Raw genomic sequence first — 20,230 nt, 5'->3', positions numbered from 1 at the left:
CTCAACCCTGACCAGTCTCTCAGTCCCTGCTGCTGAAAAACACCCACACAGCATGAAGCTGCCACCACCATGCTTCATTGCTCAGATGGTTCTGGGCAGGTGATGAGCAGTGCCTGATAACATTTAGAATTGAAGCGAAACAGTTCAATCTTGGTTTCATCAGACTAGAGAACCTTGTTTCTCACAGTTTGAGAGTCCTTCAGGTACTTTTTTTTTTGCAAACTCCAAGCGTGCTTTCATGTGTTTTGCACTGAGGAAAGGCTCCCGCCTAGCCACTCTACCATAAAGCCCAGATTGATGGAGGCTGCAATGCTGGTTGTCTTTCTGGAACTCTCTCCCATCTCCACACAGGATCTCTGAAGCTCAGTCAGAGCGACCATTGAGTTCTTGGTCATCTCTCTTACTAAGGCCTTTCTCCTCCAATTGCTCAGTTTGACCGGGTGACCAGCTTTTGGAAGAGTCCTGGTTGTGCCAAACTTCTTCCATTTGAGAATTATAGAGGCTCTTAGGAACCTTTTATTGTAGCCTTCCCCAGATCTGTGCCTTGCAATAATCCTGTATCTGAGCCCTGCAGGCAGTTTCTTTGTACTCATGGCTTTTGCTCTACTACAGTATGTATTGTCAGCTGTGAGGCCTTCTACAAAGAGGTGTGTGCCTTTCCAAATCATGTCCAGTCAATTTACTTTACCATAGAACAGGGGTCTTCAAACTTGCCCTTTTATGACTTGTGGACTTCAACTCCCAGAATTCCTCAGCCAGCGCACCTGGCTGAGGGATTCTGGGAGTTGAAGTCCACAAGTCATAAAAGGGTCAAATTTGAAGACCTCTGCCATAGATTGATTCCAATCAAGATGTAGAAACATGTCAGCAACAATTAAGAGAAATGGGAGGCACCTGAGCTAATTCAACTGTTTTTGCAAAGGGTCCGAATACTTAATACCAATGTGATATTTCAGTTTTTTCTTTTTAATAAATTTACAGACATTTCTAAAATTATGTTTTCACTTTGTCATTATGGGATACTGAGTGTAGATTAATGAGAAAAAAATGAATTTCAACAACTGTAGAATCAGGCTGCAGCATAACAAAATTGACAAAAGTAAAGAGTGTCTGAATACTTTCTGAATGCACTTGTATCTATACATACAATTTTGAAAATTAGAAATAACTAAAGTTCAAAAAATCTGAATATATAATAGTATAAATTATTTCTGAAACAAATCAATGCTTCCATCAAAACCAAAGCAGGCATTTCTGTAAGAATCATGATGTGTAAAATATATTTTGGAAAGCTATCAAATGGAAGTGTTTTCTGCTTTTCAAAAAAGTAATTGTTAGAGTTTGCCATAATCATCTAATTCAGGAAGAAGTAACAGATCAGATACTCAAATTGTATAAATAGTAGAATATATCAAGGCAATCTACTGAACATTGATTCAACACAGGAAAAAAAATAGAGGACATACAGTTATGAGACTATAAATTTACTGATTGGGAAGCAATCAGTAAATCTGAAATAAGCTTAGAAGTATAGCAACTAGTTATAATGACAATAATCTTTCACTTCATTAAGAAAACACAAGGTGTAAATACTAAACTGGCAACAAACTATTTTCACAATCATTCCTTCTTCAATGTGTCCATTAACAAAAGAATCAAATCAGACAGAATTGAGGATATTTTCTATATTTTTCATCTCCAATCTTTCCAAAAGTGCTTAGGCCACAAAGTTAGGTGAGCTATACCATCTGATAAGTTTTATTGTTAAGTGGGAATTGCTATTTGCCACTCAGACATTCATTATTTGCCCTGTTTTAATTATTTTCACTTTGTACAACATCCAGAATCATTGCCACTATCCAGACAGCCATACAAATTGTATGTATGAATAAATAAATAAACAAACAAACAGATGTAGTTTGATATGCACAGTACCTTCCAGTGGCCTTTATACTAGTTAAACTTGTAATTTGTATAACATGCTGGAGATATAAAAACTAGTATGACTGGGCAAAATGGGCAGTCTTTGGGTCAACTTGTGGATCCAGAAAGTATGCCTTTACTGAAACATGTGTGCCCTCTAGAATGATACCCCTCCCCTGAAATCTAGATAGCTCCCATGGCATTCTGGAAACTATTAAAGACCTGGCTATTCTCTCAGGACTGGAATAGAGTGAAAGTTGATACCCGATGGATGGCTTCTTTGGGTGTGTGTGTGTGTGTGTGTGTGTGTGTGTGTTTGTACATTTTTTCATTGGACCAGCTACAAACATTGTGACTAATATATCCAAAGCCTTCCCCTTTACACCACTCCTTTAGCCACATATTGAATTGTGCTATATGCTAGCCTTTTCCATTTTGCTCCTTATACACTGGTAAAACCTCTGAAAAAGTAAGCCTACAGCCTATTCTGCTAAGTTCCTGCCCCAAGCTCTGGAAATCATTCTGCACAGAGAGTACATCTTTTTGGGACAGATCGTTAGTGCCAAGATGTACAATAGCCTCCACATCACAGTCCTTGGTGGCATTCTTGATTATTTTAGAAATACACTTCTTGTCCCTACTGGCAGTAGCACCTGGAAGACACCTGACCTTTTTTGAAACACACACTCTTTTTAGGAAAATTCATGATTCTTTATTGAGTGTTTTGTATTTCATATTTTTAATTGTAAGCTGCCTAGACAGCTTGGGAGTCACATGGCCCACAACTGTACAGCCAGACAACTAGCCAACCAATGCTATTTTCCCACGAGAACTGCAAAAAAACAAGACCCAAAACATATTTCATTATTACTGATCCTGTAGCAATCAAATATCCTCTCAGTTTCACAGTTTAGAAGGTGGTTTTATGGTGGCGGGTACTATAATAAAAATCACTAAAAGTGTCTTGGACACACAATGTTCAAAGTGAAGGGGGAAAACAATGTTATTAATTTCATTTCTCGCAAATCAGGCCAGCATTCCCTTTAAAACAGGGATCCTGAACCTTGGCAACTTTAAGACTTGCGGACTTCAACCTTTAGAATTCCTCAGCCAGCTTTGCTGGCTGAGGAATTCTGGGAGTTGAAGTCCGCAAGTCTTACAGTTGCCATGGCTGGAGACCCCAGCTTTAAAGGACCTCCTTTAAAGCAAGAGTTCTCTCCAAAGGGGAAATATCTTGCCCACAAGCTTAGCTGAGCTTCACCGCTGCAAAAAATATTTCCTTTCTTTTATTTATTTTTGTATTTCCAGTTACACACAGCTGAGCTAGAAATAAACCAGCTTACTTCCAAACCCAGTAGCCATTTTAGGGTCACTGAAATGCAAAGCTGCTTTTGAGCTAGTGAAGGATCCCTGTGCCTTTTTTGACAAAAGAGATCTATGAACATTAACAAGATTTTTGCCCAAACCGCATTGGGAATTTGAGAGGGGGGGAAAACCCAAACTCTGCAGAAATTACATGCTGTCAATAAATACTGATGATTTAAGATAAGAAATGAACATTTTCATAGCCCAGGGCTGCATTTTGTTTTGTTTTTAAAGAAAGGACTGCTGCAACATTATGATTTCTAGATGGGGACAAAGCCAAAATGCTCTGCCTTTTGATGGAAAAGGCTTGGAGGCTTTCAAGGTTAATAGTGTACTATCTTAAGCGGGTTACCGCATAGTACACGTTACAGTGGGTGCAGGCTACAACTATGAGGATTAATGAATCCATGTTAGCATAACTTCCAAACTCTGTTGCAGAAGTTGAAAGCTCTCTGCTTAACTAGAATTTCAGTATCTGGATACAGTGCTGATTTTAACAAACAGCTGCCAGAAAGACGTCTGCTGTGACTGCTAATAGCAAAATCAAACAAGCAAGCATTCTGCCAATGGCCAGAAGACTATTAAATATCTGCACTATTTCTATGAAAGATGAAAATTATTAAATGCGTAGGGAATAATTGTGTTAAGGCAAAGTCTTCTTCAGGTTGAGCTCAACGTCTGCTGTATTAGTTTTTGTGGAATACAGTTTTTGCGGAAACAACATGGAAGACATTTTCCCTTGCCTTTTTCTGAAATTTGCTTTAACTTCCTAGCCTAGCCAACGTTACTATTTCCTAATGATCCTCCAATTAGTAATTCTGATCTTGCTTTTCTAACTTTATCGGCCATGTTGTCCATAACATTAATTGTATTTAGTAAGTGTAATAAATTAAAATGTTTCATTTTTTTTAAAAAAAGTGAACATTTATCCTGGCCCAATCCACTTCTCTGCCTTAATCTTACTTGGGGAGTGGGGGAAAGGGAGAAATGTGGCCCCCAGCATACTATACGTTGCACTCAGTCCAGAAATGTCACTTGTACCTTCTCTAAGAGACAGCCTCTTTGGTATAATGGTTAAGGCACTGAGTTAGAAACCAGGAGGTCATGAGTTCTAGTCCTACACAAAATCAGCTGGATGACCTTGGGCCAGTCATTCTTTCTCAGCCTTAGGAAGGAGGCAAGGGCAAGCCATTTCTGAAAAATCTTGTCAAGGAAACTTGAGGAACCTGTTCAGGTAGTCACCAGGAATCAACACTTAAAGACACCAAAGAGAAAACACTTTTCTAAAGAAAGCACCTTTGCACTGTTGAATAATTAGGTTTTTTAAATATATTTTTCCTTTCTCTTTTTGCAACTTGCTTTAAAAATCTCAGAATGTTTCATCTTTTCCATTAATACATAGTGTATGCTACTAACTCTACAGTGAATTCCTTACTGATATAAGCCACTTCCTGAGGCAATATGATCTGAAAAGCAGAACATTTAATTAACTAAGGTAAAATAAAATTTACTATGATTGAAGGTTGGCTGGACTGCATTGAACACTCAACTAGAATTTTGGCTGAACATTTAAAATGCATTAGATTAATACACACTGACAACTCTTCCTGTTAGCATGTGTAGCTTAAAAAATTAGAGAACTCTGTCCATGGTTTGTGTATCATGTTCCAATAAGCAAAATTATGTATTGGAAAAAGGCTTTCAAGCCAACTTAAAAAACACAATTCATACAATTGGGGGTCATTATGAAAGACTATTCCATGTGTTTTTTCCCACAAATAAACTAAGTATTAATTTAATTAATTATTGAATTGAGGATAAAAAACCATTTTAATTGCTGTACAAGTTGTGTGTGTGTGTGTGTGTGTATGTATATATATATATATATATATATATATATATATATATATATATATATATATATATATATATATATATATATATATATATATATATATATATATATATATATATATATATATATATATATATATATATATATATATATATATATATATATATATATATATATATATATATATATATATATATATATATATGTATATATAATGTTTTCTGAGGTTTTCGTATGTGGATCTTTGGTCATTCGGGTTTTTCCCCACGTAGAATTGAAGGTGTAAGAGCTCTTACACCTTCAATTCTACGTGGGAAAAAACCCGAATGACCAAAGATCCATAAAAAACAAAGCGTTGAAAACTAATGAATACAACAAATTCTAGTCATTTTGCTAAGGTGGCATCAGTCCTTCCAGTGATTGAGGTGAGGCTTCCAATAAATTAGATCAAATAAAAAAGTATAAAATAGCATGTTACGTATTTGGCCAAGAATCACAGTCTTCAGATTAAGGCTAAGAGACCAGAATAAAGCCAAAACAGAACCTGGCTATAGAGGCAGTTGCTACGGACAACTAACGTAGAAAAAGTCCTGGTGCGAAGGGCCAGTCAACAATTTTTTAACTTGCTTTTATTTAAGGTATGAAATTGATGAATAAATCCTAATTTATAATAGGATCCATCAGGAGAGGTATTCTCCAGCAAAGATTTTAAAATTGGAAACAGTTCATTTGTTGTCATCTAAAGTAGGTAAAAGAAGAGGACAAAGGGGTCCACTAAAAGAGGACTCTAATATTCCTTTTGCTATGGAATAATCCAGCTGGAGGTAAGCAGCTATGTATTCATCCAATTTAAACTATGAAATATTGATTTATATCATAACAGGGTTTACATGGACATCTACTTGCAGTCACTCTACATTGTGCTGGTTAATGTAACTTCCTTCACTGGCATAAAAAAGGCATACATTAAGAGAACAGATGATACTGAAAGACTTACAAGGGCTTTATAAGAAGAGTATTTAGCTTCTATTGGCTAGTTAGAGTGACATGAGGTTTCCCTTGGTGGCTACACTTTCCTTGGCAATTCAATTCAATTCTTGACCAGAATCATTCTGTATTTCTTTCCACTGGTAGTGTACCTCTTGGCACTGGCTATTATCATGCTTTTCCCATAAGATGAACATGTAATGGGCAACCTCATCTGGAAGCAAATAACGAAAACCCATTTTAAAACAGGTTTAATGGAGCAGAAGCTAGATTTTTATTATGTTTAAACCTGCAATTTCTGGTATCACAGAACAATATTACACCTGAAAGCGTTTTTGGTAATTATCAATAAGGAATAGAAATTAGTGAGAAGCAAAGAAACAAAATTAGAATGGATAAAATACTATTTTCCTTTTCTTTGTCTAATTTCCTACTTGCGCTACTAGTTTATTTTGCCTGTGAATTTTTAATTTAAAATGAAATGTTGCATTTCAGATCAGCGATCTGTTTCATTCTGTTTGGTAAGTCATATTCATAAACTTCAGTTGGGCAAATATGTGCAATATGTTTTACAAGTTGCATCTAAAACTGCAGAAGTTACCACTGAATTTAATAAAATGTCAATAAAATAACCTGCAGTTATGATACAGATGAGTTCAAGAAGAAAAAAAAAAGATCAAGTTGTAGTTTTGTAGATAAAAAGTAAAGAAAACATCTTATTGTCCCAAATCAATAATCTTCTTGCACTTTTATACTTTCAGTTTGCATGAAAAATAGGCACGTGTCTCCCTGACTTCTAAATATTACATTTTTAAGTACTAATATAAGACACAGGACACAGGAAAATTAAAAGCTACAGAATGTGAAGCATGGACTGAAAGAAAAAAAAGTTATATATTTATTTATTTTATTTATTTTTGGGACTTATATGCTGCCCTATCTCCTGAAGGACTCAGGGCGGCTAACAACAACAAAAAACAACAATACAAAAATTAAAAAAAGAATTAAATAACAGCCCCAAAATAAATTAACTACACAGTTAAAAATTAAAACATATTAAAAAACCCATCATCAATCCAGGTCAGCCTGATGGAAGAAAAAAGTTTTGAGGTCGCAGCGAAAGGCCATCCGAAGCTCAAGGGGGAGTTGGTTCCACAGGGCTGGCGCTCCCAAAGAGAAGGCCCTCCCCCTGGGGGTCGCCAGCTGACATTGTCTGGCCGACGGCACCCTAAGGAGGCCTTCTCTGTGTGAGCGCACTGGGCGATGGGAAGTCGTCCCCGGCAGCAGATGGTCCTGCAAGTATCCCGGGCCTAAGCCATGTAGGGCTTTAAATATAATTAGCAATTGGAAAATGTATGCACAGAATAAGTACGGTATATATATTAACTTTACCATATATCATGGTAAAATTGAATTTCAGAATTGGCTAGTAGAAGTGCTCAACTACCAGGCCTAGATGTATTTTGAAAACCACTGGCCATTCCTCTTTTTGGTGCCACTACACCCATCCATGTCGTCTGGACATTTCAGGGTATGGAAGGCATGTTCATTTCTTTTACCACTTCTTTTCACTGCATGAGACTGGAAGCAAATGAACTTGCTATGAAATTTGCAAGCATGTGCTACATTCATTCTACTAAAAGCTAGCAGCTTCCGTGTAATACCTTTGGCTTCTTGTTGGATGAATTCTTTTCATTACAACGTGAACTCCACACTGGGGTAATGTCCCTATAGATTTGTTGAAGCTACGAAAGCTAGCTTTGGCAGTTATTTGTCAATACTCCCAACACATAGCTGATCTGTTTGCATGATTTGATTTTTTTATTAAGTCTGAAGTGTCCATGACTTTATACTTTTTGTAGACTTCCTTCAGTTTATGAATTGGGCTGAGAGACAGTGACTGGCCCAAAGTCATCCAGCTGTCTTTCATGCATAAGGCCGTATCAGAATTATTTTTTCTGGTTTCTAGTCAGGTGCCTTAACCACAACACCAGGTGCATCCACAACCTTTTGGTTTGTCTGGGCTACACCGATGAAGAGGAAATGTCTTGGGCCACATATAAAATATATAATATAGTTAAGGTATTGTATATAAATAACCAACCAACAAGAGCCTTGGTGGAGCAGTGGGCTAATGCCTCCTTAAGTAACACCAGCTGCCTGCAATTATTGCAGGTTCGCATCCCACGAGGCTCAAGGTTGACTCAGCCTTCCATCCTTCCGAGGTAGGTAAAATGAGGACCCAGATTGTTGGGGGCAATTAAGCTGACTTTGTAATAATGCCGCTTGGGGGTGTGTGAAAGCCCTAATAAGCAGGCATATACATAGAATGAAGGCTACTGCTAAGCTTGTAAGCCGCCCTGAGTCTTCGGAGAAGGGCGGGATATAAATGGAATTAAAATAAATAAATAAATAAAATAAACTTTCCTTATTTTTTATATTTTTATTATAAAGAAATTACTTTGTGGGGCCACAGGTTGGACATGCCTGTGCTAGATCAAACTAGTTTCTATATCAATATCTTATCCTCATTAAATTCATCCTGCTTTTTCACCAGCTCTGGCCCATTTTTACAACTGGGACAATTTTTAAAAACCTCTCTATTCCTTTTTAAAAGCTATTGTGTTTGAATTATTATTACACCATACTTTCTAATCTTTCAGAGAAGACAGGAATATTCAAGCACCTAGACTTTTCATCTAGAGGTAGGTACTTATACACAGGACAGAAAAGATAACAGCAAATCACATATTATACTCTTGATATGGCAGAAAGGATAACTATTCTTTTTTTTTTTTCCTTTTGAACGCTCTTTTATTGAAAAGTTTTAAAATACAGTTTTCCTTTAAAAAAAAACCCTTCCCCCTCCCTCCTCCCCCCGCCACCCCCCCCTCCCCCCCTCCCTCCTTCCCCCCTCCCTCCCCCCCTCCCCCCCCCGACTTCCCAGAGCTAAGTACAAGGTATATATATAAAAAAAGCAATCATAGACAACCATATACTAACAACTATAAATTCTAAAATCCATCACTCTCTAGCTTATATAGGATAAAACAAACCTTAGCATTATTAAATATATATAAAAAACTAAAATAGAAAAAGAAAAAAGAAAACGAAAGAAGACTTATTCGAATGCTACATAAAACTTCTTAACCCTATACTTGTTCTGGATAAACTCAATCCATTTTCTCCATTCCATTATATAACGTTCTTGCGAATGATCTTTCAAATAGGCCGAAATCTTCGCCATCTCTGCCAGGTCGGAAACCTTTAAAGTCCACTCTTCTATGGTCGGCAGTTCCTCTTTCTTCCAATATTGGCCTATCAAAAGTCTTGCCGCCGTAATTAAGTTCAACATCAGCTTGGTGTCCACAACTGTAGCGTCTGCAATTATTCCCAACAGAAAAAGTTGCGGACAAAACTTTATCCTCTGTTTAAGAATCTTCTGCATATTCCACCAGACTTTTATCCAAAAAGCCTTAACCTTCTTACATGTCCACCATATGTGAAAGTATGTTGCATCTTCCTCAGCACACCTCCAACATTTAGGCTGATAATTCGGATACATACTTGCAAGCTTTTTAGGATCTAGATGCCATCTGTAGAACATTTTGTAAAAATTCTCTCTTAGATTTTGAGCTTGAGTAAATTTTACGTTCCTCACCCAAATCTTTTCCCACGTGTCCATTGAGATAACTTCCTGGATGTTTTGGGCCCATTTTATCATACAATCCTTAACAAGCTCTGTTTCTGAGTCAATCTCTATCAATGCAAGATATATCCGTTTAATATGTTCTTGATTAAGTGATTTGGAATACTTAGCTTATACCAGTTATATTTCACATCTTCTACTCCAGTTCCTCTCAAACGTTTATGTGAATGTACACATAATTTCAGCAGGGACGCGGTGGCTCAGTGGGTTAGGACGCTGAGCTTGTCGATCAGAAGGTCGGCAGTTTGGCGGGTCGAATCCCGAGTGCTGCGTAACAGAGTGAGTGCCTGTTACTCGTCCCAGCTTCTGCCAACCTAGCAGTTCGAAAGCACGTAAAAATGCAAGTAGAAAAATAGGGACCACTACGGTGGGAAAGTAACAGTGTTCCGTGCGCCTTTGGCGTCTAGTCATGCCGGCCACATGACCACGGAGACGTCCTCGGACAAGCCCTGGCTCTTCGGCTTTGAAACGGAGATGAGCACCGGCCCCTAGAGTTGGAAACGACTAGCACGCATGTGCGGGGGAACCTTTACCTTTACCTTACACATAATTTCACTGGCTATCTGATATAGATCCATATAGGTCTAAATTTTTATACAGAAAAAAAATTGCCAAATCATTCCTTGTTCTAGATTTGAGTAAATACTGTATACTCATGGAATTTTTGGATGTTACTGCATAACACCTATAGCTTTAGGTTTGGCAAAGAAAGAGAGGAGTCAACTTTCTCAACAAAAAGGAATAATATATTCAACAAGCAAACAGGCTTCTAATTAGAAACAGATACTTTTGAACTTAACAAAACAACAAAGGCAAATAGAAATGTGACATCCGATGTTCACATTGGGGAATAAGAGGGTAAAAAATTTAAATATCTCTAGGAACTGATTTATCCTTTTCCAAACCTCCATTTGCATTTATACAAAGGAAAACCACGGGAGATTTTTTTTTACATAAAATAACTTTTAATCTACTTACATATAAAAATAAACCCCAACTCTGGAGTTGGACAAATTTAATTTACCTATAAATGATTTTATTGTAAAATGCTATAAACACATACATACATATAAACACAAAATTAAGGGGAAACATTTTAATTTACTGTAAAATAAAACAATTTTGATCGGGAACAAAATTTTGCTTATAGAAAGAGTACTTGCAATATTGGCTTTCTGTTGCAGCCCTGAAGATGAGCTATAGAAAATGAAGGAACTCTTTAAGAACATATAAAATAATATAGGATCTCGAAAAAATGGCAAATTACTCTCCCATTTCAGTCAGAGAGGATGTCCACTGAAGGAAAGGTTAACAGAAGGGCTCCTGTTTAGAGAACAGTACCAGAATTCATGGAAAATCTTGTTGATGTAAGGCTCTGGATCCAAATTTTTAATTTATTCTCAGAGAAAGCCTATATATTAAAATGTTTTTTTATGCTCAGTGTTCCTTCTGTGGATAGGAATTCCTTTTATGGGGGCAGGGGAAATCTATGGCTACAATTCAGTGCATACAACCTACAAAGAGAAAGAAGAAGCTGCAAGTAGGCACTTTTCTGTTTGCTACTAGCTATTCATCAAAACAATAATAATGGGTAGCAAAATGAAGCACTTTGCCCAAAATACTCCTTTCAAGTGATTTCTTCTAGATTCCTGAAATCAGAGACAAAACACTTTGTTTGGGAGGGCCAAAGGAACACAAGCTTGTATGTGATTTTGTATCTTTGTTGTGAAAAAAAATGTTTTCTCAACATGAGACAATGGCAAAATATCTTGTGTCAGAAATCCCTCTCAGCCAACAATGAAAATATAAACCACCTTAGAAGCTATTACTTGGAGAAAAGGACTTCAGCTCATTTAATTTAAATTTTAATTTTAATTTTAATTTAATTTTAATTTTAATTTGTTAAATTGTGGGCTAGTCTTAATTTAATTCTATTTTAAAGTGTACTTATTTGTATTGTTTTAACTCGCCCTGTAAACCGCCCTGAGTCCTTCAGGAATAGGGCGGTATATAAAATCAATCAATTAAATAAATAAAATAAATAAATAAATAAATAAATTTGAGGTTTCATTTAATAAGAATTAACCATAGTTCTCTGAACTCAAGCCTGGTTTGTAAGTGCAGAAAGCAGAGCGTGAGCCACCATTAAAAAATTCCAGAAATCTCTTCTTCCCATCCTCATCCAATTTATGACACTTAACACCAATTCCCTTAGTTTATAAGCTTCTTCACTTATTCTTCATCTTTGCCATGACTTTGTCTTGCACTTTTCTTCACCCAACACAGAAAAACAGAAAAGACAGAGCAAAAGTAATAATACTTAATTTATATTTTGGTAATTTTACCAAGAATTAGTCAGTGCTATTTTTTGTACGATTAAGGATGTGCTTATGACAGTTTCTGACACACAGCGAGGTCTTATTCTTCTGCATAATCTTCTGCAAACAATTATAGTTTTGGCACTACTTTACACCAAAATGAAAAAAAATACTGTCATTTTATATTTGGCCATGAAATCCTATCTGATGTTGATTCTCAAGACTTCAACTGTACAATCACAGTATCTGTTTATTTACTAGTATTGTGAGAGGATGCAGTAGGTCTACGACAGGGGTCAGCAACCTGAAACAGTGAAAGAGCCACTCGGAACCGGTTCTCTCACAAAAGGAAAAACTGGGAGCCGCAAAAAATGTGTGCGCATGTGCGTACATATGCGCATGCGCAGAACAGGGTTTGACTGAAGAGTGGAGCCAAGGCGAGATATGCACCTACTCTGCATATTTGAATTGATTGGTTGAACTTTTTAGTCCCACTTTTTTTTGGGGGGGACTGCACATGGCAGAGGACTGGGAGCCACAGGAGATGGCTGAGAGAGCTGCATGCGGCTCCGGAGCCGCGGGTTGCAGACCTGTGGTCTACGACAACTCATCACGGCCAATTCGCCATGGGCCAATTCAACGCAGAATAACTCAAGAGAGAGACAAGTAAATCGCAGCGGGCCTTGTCTTGCTTTAGATTTAAACCTCTCAAGGTAGAAGTCCTTGAGGCTGGGGTGAGCCAGAGCATGGAGTCCACAATTCACTTGTCCCCCTCTTGAGTTATCCAGCATTGAATTGTCCCACAGTGAGTTGTCTTGTGGCAATTGGCTGCAGTGACTGTCCTGTGGCGAATTGGCTGAAGCGAGTCAGTCAGGGCAAAGCTAAGTTTGTAAGCCGCCCTGAGTCTTCGGAGAAGGGCGGGATATAAATGGAATTAAAAAATAAAAAATAAAAATAAAAAAATTGTCCCATTCCAGGGTGCAGTTTCCCCATCACATAAGCCTGTAGTGTTATCTGATTAAAAAACAGAAAATGTTATATTCTGCAACACTACCATTACCCAGCCCCCCCCAAATATTGCTGAAATAGCCAGAACACTGAATTTTCTGTTCAAAACAACAAAACAAAAATCTAATAGCAATTGCCAATGATGCCTTTCTAGACCTCATCCCAGGGCAATAGGGCCTTCATGATTAAGCAGCTATTTGAAGCCAGACTTTCTTGATCTCACTTTGACATACCTTTCACAACAGTAAGCATCAGGATGTGATTCTGAACTGAAGGCAATAAAAACACCTCAGTTGAGTTATGGATTCAGAGGCTTACCTCATGTAAAAAGTTTTTTTTAGTATTAAATACTAATATGCAAAATTCAGATTCAGCCGACATGTTTTAAAAACCGCAAGTCATTTATCTTGAATAGATTTATGCACTAAAATATTTAATGCTTCTGATTTTTATGACGTAAATTCCTTGTTGCATGCTGTACTTTCATCTTAAGGGTAACTCAAAATATTAACACAATCAACCTGTAACCATGAACATAAGACTTTATGTTACTAATTACTACTTACTAACTACAAGAGGTTATATTTACAGTCAAGAGTAATTCTAAATCCTTCCAATGTAATACAATGCAACATTTAAAATATTAAGTCTGAAGGCTTATTAAAATGTATTCAATACTGCTTTGCACATAATCTAATTGAGAACAAATATTTACCTGTCTGACAGGTAAAACATGCAGTAGCTCATTGTTATTTCACTGCAAATAATGTAGACATACTTTGTCAAACTAAATCTCAAGTTCTGTGAATTCCTATCAGTCATCATAAAAGAAACTAATTAGAACCTAAAGAATCTATTTAAAAACAGGAACCATATCTTCTAAGGACAATTCTATTTCCTCAAAAAATCACAGCAGAAATAGAAACTATATTCTCCCTCTCTCCCAAAAAACTAAGAAAAGATTGACATTTATTTGAACAAATGTGTGTTTTTAACTCAGTATGCTGAATTAATCATTTTTAAAAAGTTTTGCATCACATTAACTTTCTCACTATTACTTTAATACTTTCATATAGGTTTGCAAACATTTATGAATATCTAAAAATTATCAATCAAGCTACTTTGACAAAATTGGAACATGTGTAATGACAGAGAGAGAATCATTATTCTGAACTATGATAGGAATAATGAAAAGAATACTCTCAACAATGATCATGTTTTGAAAATCCTGATTTGTAAAGCAGATAATTTGAAATAATTTTAGACATAATAACTCTTATCCAGTTTAGGAGATCCATGAGGGTTAACTAATTCTGATGTATGTATCACTTGCTGGATCAGAGAACATAAGTGCAAATTTGACAGTCATCCAAATACAGATAAAAAATATAACTAAGTCTCAATACTATCAGTCTTCACTACGCATTTTCATTCACACTCTGCCACAGTGAGATGCAGATAAGTTGGCCTTTAAAATACGATTGGCACAAAAAAGGAAGCAAATATTTCTAAGTCCATTGTAAACAAGACAAATCAAAAATAGAAAAACATGGTTGTTATTGTTGCAGCTGCTATTATTATTGTTAGGTATATGTCTGAGGCCTAACTGGTTGGGTTGGCAATATATATGAACTATGATTGTATCATAGTTATAGAACTGTAATGTATCACTTTAACTATGTAATGCATTGCATCATACCTTCTAGTGATTGGACAGCGCTGTTTCCTACGGCCATAAGAGGGAGCTAGAGACATAGCTTCTCTCTCTCTGTTACGTTTGCTGTTACTTGCTGATTATTGTGGTTTGTGGGTTTGCTACTGTTTGCTAAACCTGAAGAACTGTGTTTTGACTTACGGACTGGTAAGAAGACTCTGTACTGGATAATCCTTGGACTATTGTTATTCGCTATCATCTCTTTACTTGTGTATGACCTGGACTGATTTTTTCTTGGACTGTGCTATTGTATTATTCCACAAGTAAACCTTTTTTACACACCTCAGTGTATCTGTGTGGTTGCTGCGTAAACTTGACTACTCTCAGTATCCTCTTTTTCTGTGCAAGCTCTTGTTAGCTCAAGAGGTACTCTGCACATCCTTATCAATTATTATTAGGAGCTTTTGTAGTCAGCAACTACATTTGACACATGAAGGGACATTAGTGGTACTTTATACCAACTGTTAGAAACAAGTGAACAACAAGCAAAAACAAATAATAAATATGAAAATTTCCCCAATGTATCCAATTATGGGGTAACTTCCCTCCCCTTTCATCCCACAACCTATCGTAATCTTAACATCTGCTTTTGGAATGCTAACATGTACAGAATATTTTCTCTTGTAATAGTAACTTTCTGTAAATATTTAAATACATTAAACACCTCACAACACTTGTAATAATATTAATAGCCAGTTTGGTGTAGTGGTTAAGGCACCAGGCTAGAAACCAGGAGACTGTGAGTTCTAGTGCTGGTTCAGGCATAAAAACCGGCTGGGTGACTTTGGGTCAGTCACTCTCTCTCCCAACCCAACCCATCTCACAGAACTCTTATTCTGGGGGAAATAGGGAAGGAAGGAACATAATGTATGTTTGCTGTTTTGTGTTAGGGGAAATCTTTTTTTTTTTTTTTGCAAACTTATTTTACATTTTACTCAATCCAACACATAAATGACAGTTCAATTTTCAATGTATTAAGTATTATTAATTTGTCAAGAGCCTTATATAGAAGTCTAGCACCTTGGCACATTGGAAACATTTATTGAGTGCATGCATGTTAAGTGACAAGTTCTGCTGAATTCAAATGAAACTTACTCCCCCAAATAATGCACACAGAATTACAGCTGTAATATCTAAAGCAGCACTAAAAGTAAATACTGCTACCATATTCCATCTCATTACGGTATTGCCATTACTGGACGTAGGGGAGTGGTGCTGATGTTACACAGCAGATAATGTACTTTTACTTATTTGGGAAGATAAAAATATTTCTATATGTACTATAGCAGTGTTCTAATGTAGCAAAAAAAGGATTAATGGTTGAATTAAGAAATTAATTCGATATTATTATGTATTTATGTACCATGTAACTAAAGAAACTCTGATAATATCATAATATTTAATCAGTTTCAATGAAAATTTTCAAAATGCAAGGAAATGTTTCTTAGAAAATAAAGAAAAAATTACCATATGTTATCTACCAAATCTTTTCTATTGTAATTTATTTACACACTTTGGTTAAATAATAAGCCAGGATTTGTTGTTTTATTTTCAATATAAAGTATCTCTTAACTGGCAATCTTATTATTACTGAAGTTTTTCTTTCACCAAAATCAATGGAGTTAGTAATCATTTCAAATGAGTTCCACATTCATCCAACCCCCAAGAATATTGTGGTAAATATTTTAAATCTTGTAGGTTAGCATTTTGAAGTTAAATTCTAAACAATAAAACTGAAGAGTTCTCAGTACAACAAAGCTGGGAACATTTACTTGTAATGTCCTTCAATCTTTTTCTTTGGAGCTTATTTCTGAGATTAGCTTGAAGACTTAAACAAAATTGTGTAAAAGTCCAAAAATCTACATTTAGATTAAACAAGCAAAGCATGTTTTGTATTATCATGTATTTCAAATATATCTACTAAATTAGAAATCTGTGTTCTCTTTTAATATTAATATTTGAACAGAAACATGAATTTAAAGCTTGTTATATCACAATGTCCAGTAGCCAAATTGTGATGATGTGTGTGTGGGGGGGGAAGTGCATGCACAAAACACGGTAACAGAAAAAAATCATAATCCCCTGGGGGGAAAAAATCACCCATTGCCAAATAGCTTTAAATATAAAGAAAAGCATCACAAGTAAAATAGAAAGAGGTTCATATGCTGATAAAGCTTTGTTTTTGCTTGAAATTCATTTTACTCTAAAGGATTTTAAACCAAGTCAATTCTTATTGCATATGTAATTTTATATGTAATCTATAAATTATACTCTTTGCCATTTTAAAATGGATGATAATCTCTTTCCTTGACAAGGATTGATATAACATATAAACATAATTTTATAAGATTTTACAAGATTTACCTGGCTTTATAGGACACCTGCTGTACATGTGAAATCTCAATTAAGCATATTTTGATCATGGTTAATTCCAATGAAGACACTATACATGCTTTATTCTAAGATATCCTACCCAGCGCAGTATGGCTGGCATTTTTTAATAAATTAACAAAAGACTTTAGTGGAAAAAATAATGCAATTTTGAAAACATCACAATGTTAAAGCTGTTTAACCTGACAATTATAATTGTATTATAATTAAAACAGAGTTGAATATTGCTATTTTGGATCACTGTGGGCAACTCTGAATTAAAGAAAGCTGTCTTTGTTCACAGCTTAAATTATATTAATGTCCCTCCCATACATCTTCTTGGAAATATTATGATCAAAAGACAACCTGTAAGTATATGAATAAAAAAAGTAGTCAGAGAGCACAAAGCAAGCTAGAGTGACTAGTATATAATCATCACTGATTTTCCAGGATGCTCTACTACCTGAAGCAGTAGAACATTCAATTAGGAGGGTATATATTGTTATGGTATTATTATGATTCGTTTCCACAGCATCATACGTACATACATGGTTCTAATCTTCATCTTTTGTCAGCAGCCTCCCATGGTTCCTACTAGACAGCATCCTTCTCCACTTTTTTTCCAAGCCTTAAGGGCAGCTAGTGGAAGGGAGAATCAGCCATCACTTTTCGGTTGCATATACACCCTTTTTGAATCCCAAGCAATGTGTACTCAAGGCCGACAGTTCTCTGCATTGATAAGACCATAGGGACTAATCTTTCATCAATATCAAATCCATCTAAAACTGTCGCCTGTTATTCTTAATGTTGGTATGATATATAGGAAGTCAAGACCAGGGAAAGTAAGGTGCTTCTAAGCCAGATGAAATGGATAGAGGTCTTACCTACCTAATGGAAAATGCAGTGTGGATAGATTTGCAACTCAGATGTAAAAATGTGTTAATGGAGGATGAAGGGTGCATACTTTATGAGTCGCAGAAAATCCTGAAAATAGCACATCGCTATTTATGAAATGATCTGAGCTCATGTTTAATATGCATAATATTGAAAGGGATGTGATTTATGGTATGTGTTCGTTAAAAACTATATATTCATTTACAGAATCATGTCTTAATCTTCCATGCTTTCCAAATCTCTTATTTCACTTTTCATTCTGGCAGCACTCTGAAAATATCACCAAGACTTTTGGTATGCCAAAAACGTCAGAAAAAGGATAAAGGCAATCCATAACTATCAGCTACTTTATTTAGCCATTGTTATTGGTAATATGATTTTGACTGTGGTAACCACAGTGAGTCAATAGATGGCACCCCTTCTCTTAGTAAGAGAGCAAAATGAATAAAATTTACAAAGTCTCAGAAATAACAAATATGTTCTATTGATCTGAAGCATTCATAGCAATTAATTAGAGACATTTTGCTTATGCATGAGAAAATAACCACACATTTTATATAACCCTTTAATAAACATGCATAATAAGTAGGATTAAAAGATTATCTACATGGTATATATTAGTATGTTACACTAAATTTGTTTTCCTTTTGCAGATTTCCTATATATTTCATATTCTGGTTTGTTGCAAAATATTACAACCTGATTCAACTATACTTAAACAGACAAATGTGGAATGTATTGTTTTAGCATAAGCATATAAATTCAAATATGAATTAGTAGTTATTTCATAATTTTGAGGACTAATGTAAAGATGCCCATGGTACATCGACATAAACAGCTTCACATTTTGTATTTTGTAGTGTTCATGATGTTCTTTGAAAACAATTTAGATAGTTAACACATTGTTTTTAATTTATTTGCAATTCCTTGTGTGTGTTTAATCACATTTGGCTAATAGAGAATATTCTGTTCTATTCTATCAATATTGGAACCAACAAAAAATATAAAGTCCTGTATCAGAATCACACAAGCAGATTGTATCGTTTCATTTCAGAATCCAAAAAACACTATTAAATGAAAGTTTACTAATTCATCTAAAAACTTTTTTAGAAGTGATACTTCTTGCAGCCTTAAGATTAAAGTAGCCAAATAATAATCTCAGTAGTTTCTCTATATTAAATTCCTATTTGAATAGAGAAACTACATCATACATTTTTGAAAACCTCAGCCATACTATATAATGATGCCTATTCAAGCCATCTCTGATTCTGCAAATAAATGCACAATCAAGGAAATTTCAGAAATATATTATCGTAAAAAGTACATAAGATTAAAAAGAAATAGGTCATACGAAAGTATAGAGAAAAATAGGGGAACTCAAAATTGCTGTTGTGGCCATATGTATCATCCATCTATCAACTATATTTTCTTCTAACTAAGAAAAAACAGTCCACAAAGAAGTTCTGTTCTTGAGCCAGTTCATCTCTTTATGATTTGCCAACAGCTATTCCAATTTTCGATGGCAAATTCAGATATAGTTAGATAAATTATGAAGATAGAACTTTGCATGGTTTACCACAAATATACATACTATTAATAGTCACTTAAAGTGAAAGTTTTTTAGTATGTTCTGACTGTGCTTTATAAACTTCCTCATAAACAGATATCAAAAATCTGTTTTATTTCTAATTTTGGTATCTCATCAAAGCAACTAATCACAAGAACAGTGAAACTATAACAGTTCTTGTAGTGTCCACAATATGCCTACTGATATTGTTGGTGTTTAAAGGAGACATTTCATTCTTGTTATGTACTTCTGAAGAAGCTGTAAGCAGCAAACTGACATGCTACTACCCACAAGTGATTTCTATTGCAGAAACTGTTTAGAAAAACATGGAAGAAAAAAAAATAGCATAGATATTCTTGCATTCTTCAATTCTAACTCTCCTTAGATATTTTATTAACTTTCTTCAAAAGATCCTTGTCTCTATTTTATGGTCAGCAGTTCACAGAAGAGTAAATAGGCCAGGTGTAGGACAAAATAAAAAGGTGTTTCTACTTACTGTTAGGTGATACTGCCTCCATAT

At 35.4% G+C, this 20,230-nt stretch overlaps 1 protein-coding gene across 1 annotated transcript in view; it reads right to left on the bottom strand.

Annotated features, from left to right (window-relative positions):
* The window catches only part of ZCCHC7 (zinc finger CCHC-type containing 7), a 153,612-nt gene that overhangs the window by 21,032 nt on the left and 112,350 nt on the right, over nucleotides 1–20,230 (bottom strand). The window contains exon 6 of the mRNA XM_081318425.1: nucleotides 20,207–20,230. This exon is cut by the window's right edge and continues 12 nt beyond it. Within this exon, the coding sequence (XP_081174551.1) occupies nucleotides 20,207–20,230 (24 nt within the window). The remainder of the gene's footprint in view (nucleotides 1–20,206) is intronic.

The sequence above is a fragment of the Vipera berus genome (assembly GCF_964194415.1).
Source record: "Vipera berus genome assembly, chromosome: 2".
In the NCBI taxonomy this organism is placed as follows: domain Eukaryota; kingdom Metazoa; phylum Chordata; class Lepidosauria; order Squamata; family Viperidae; genus Vipera; species Vipera berus.
The sequence above is the reverse complement of the archived record's forward strand: the minus strand, read 5'-3'. Positions and strand labels throughout refer to the sequence as shown.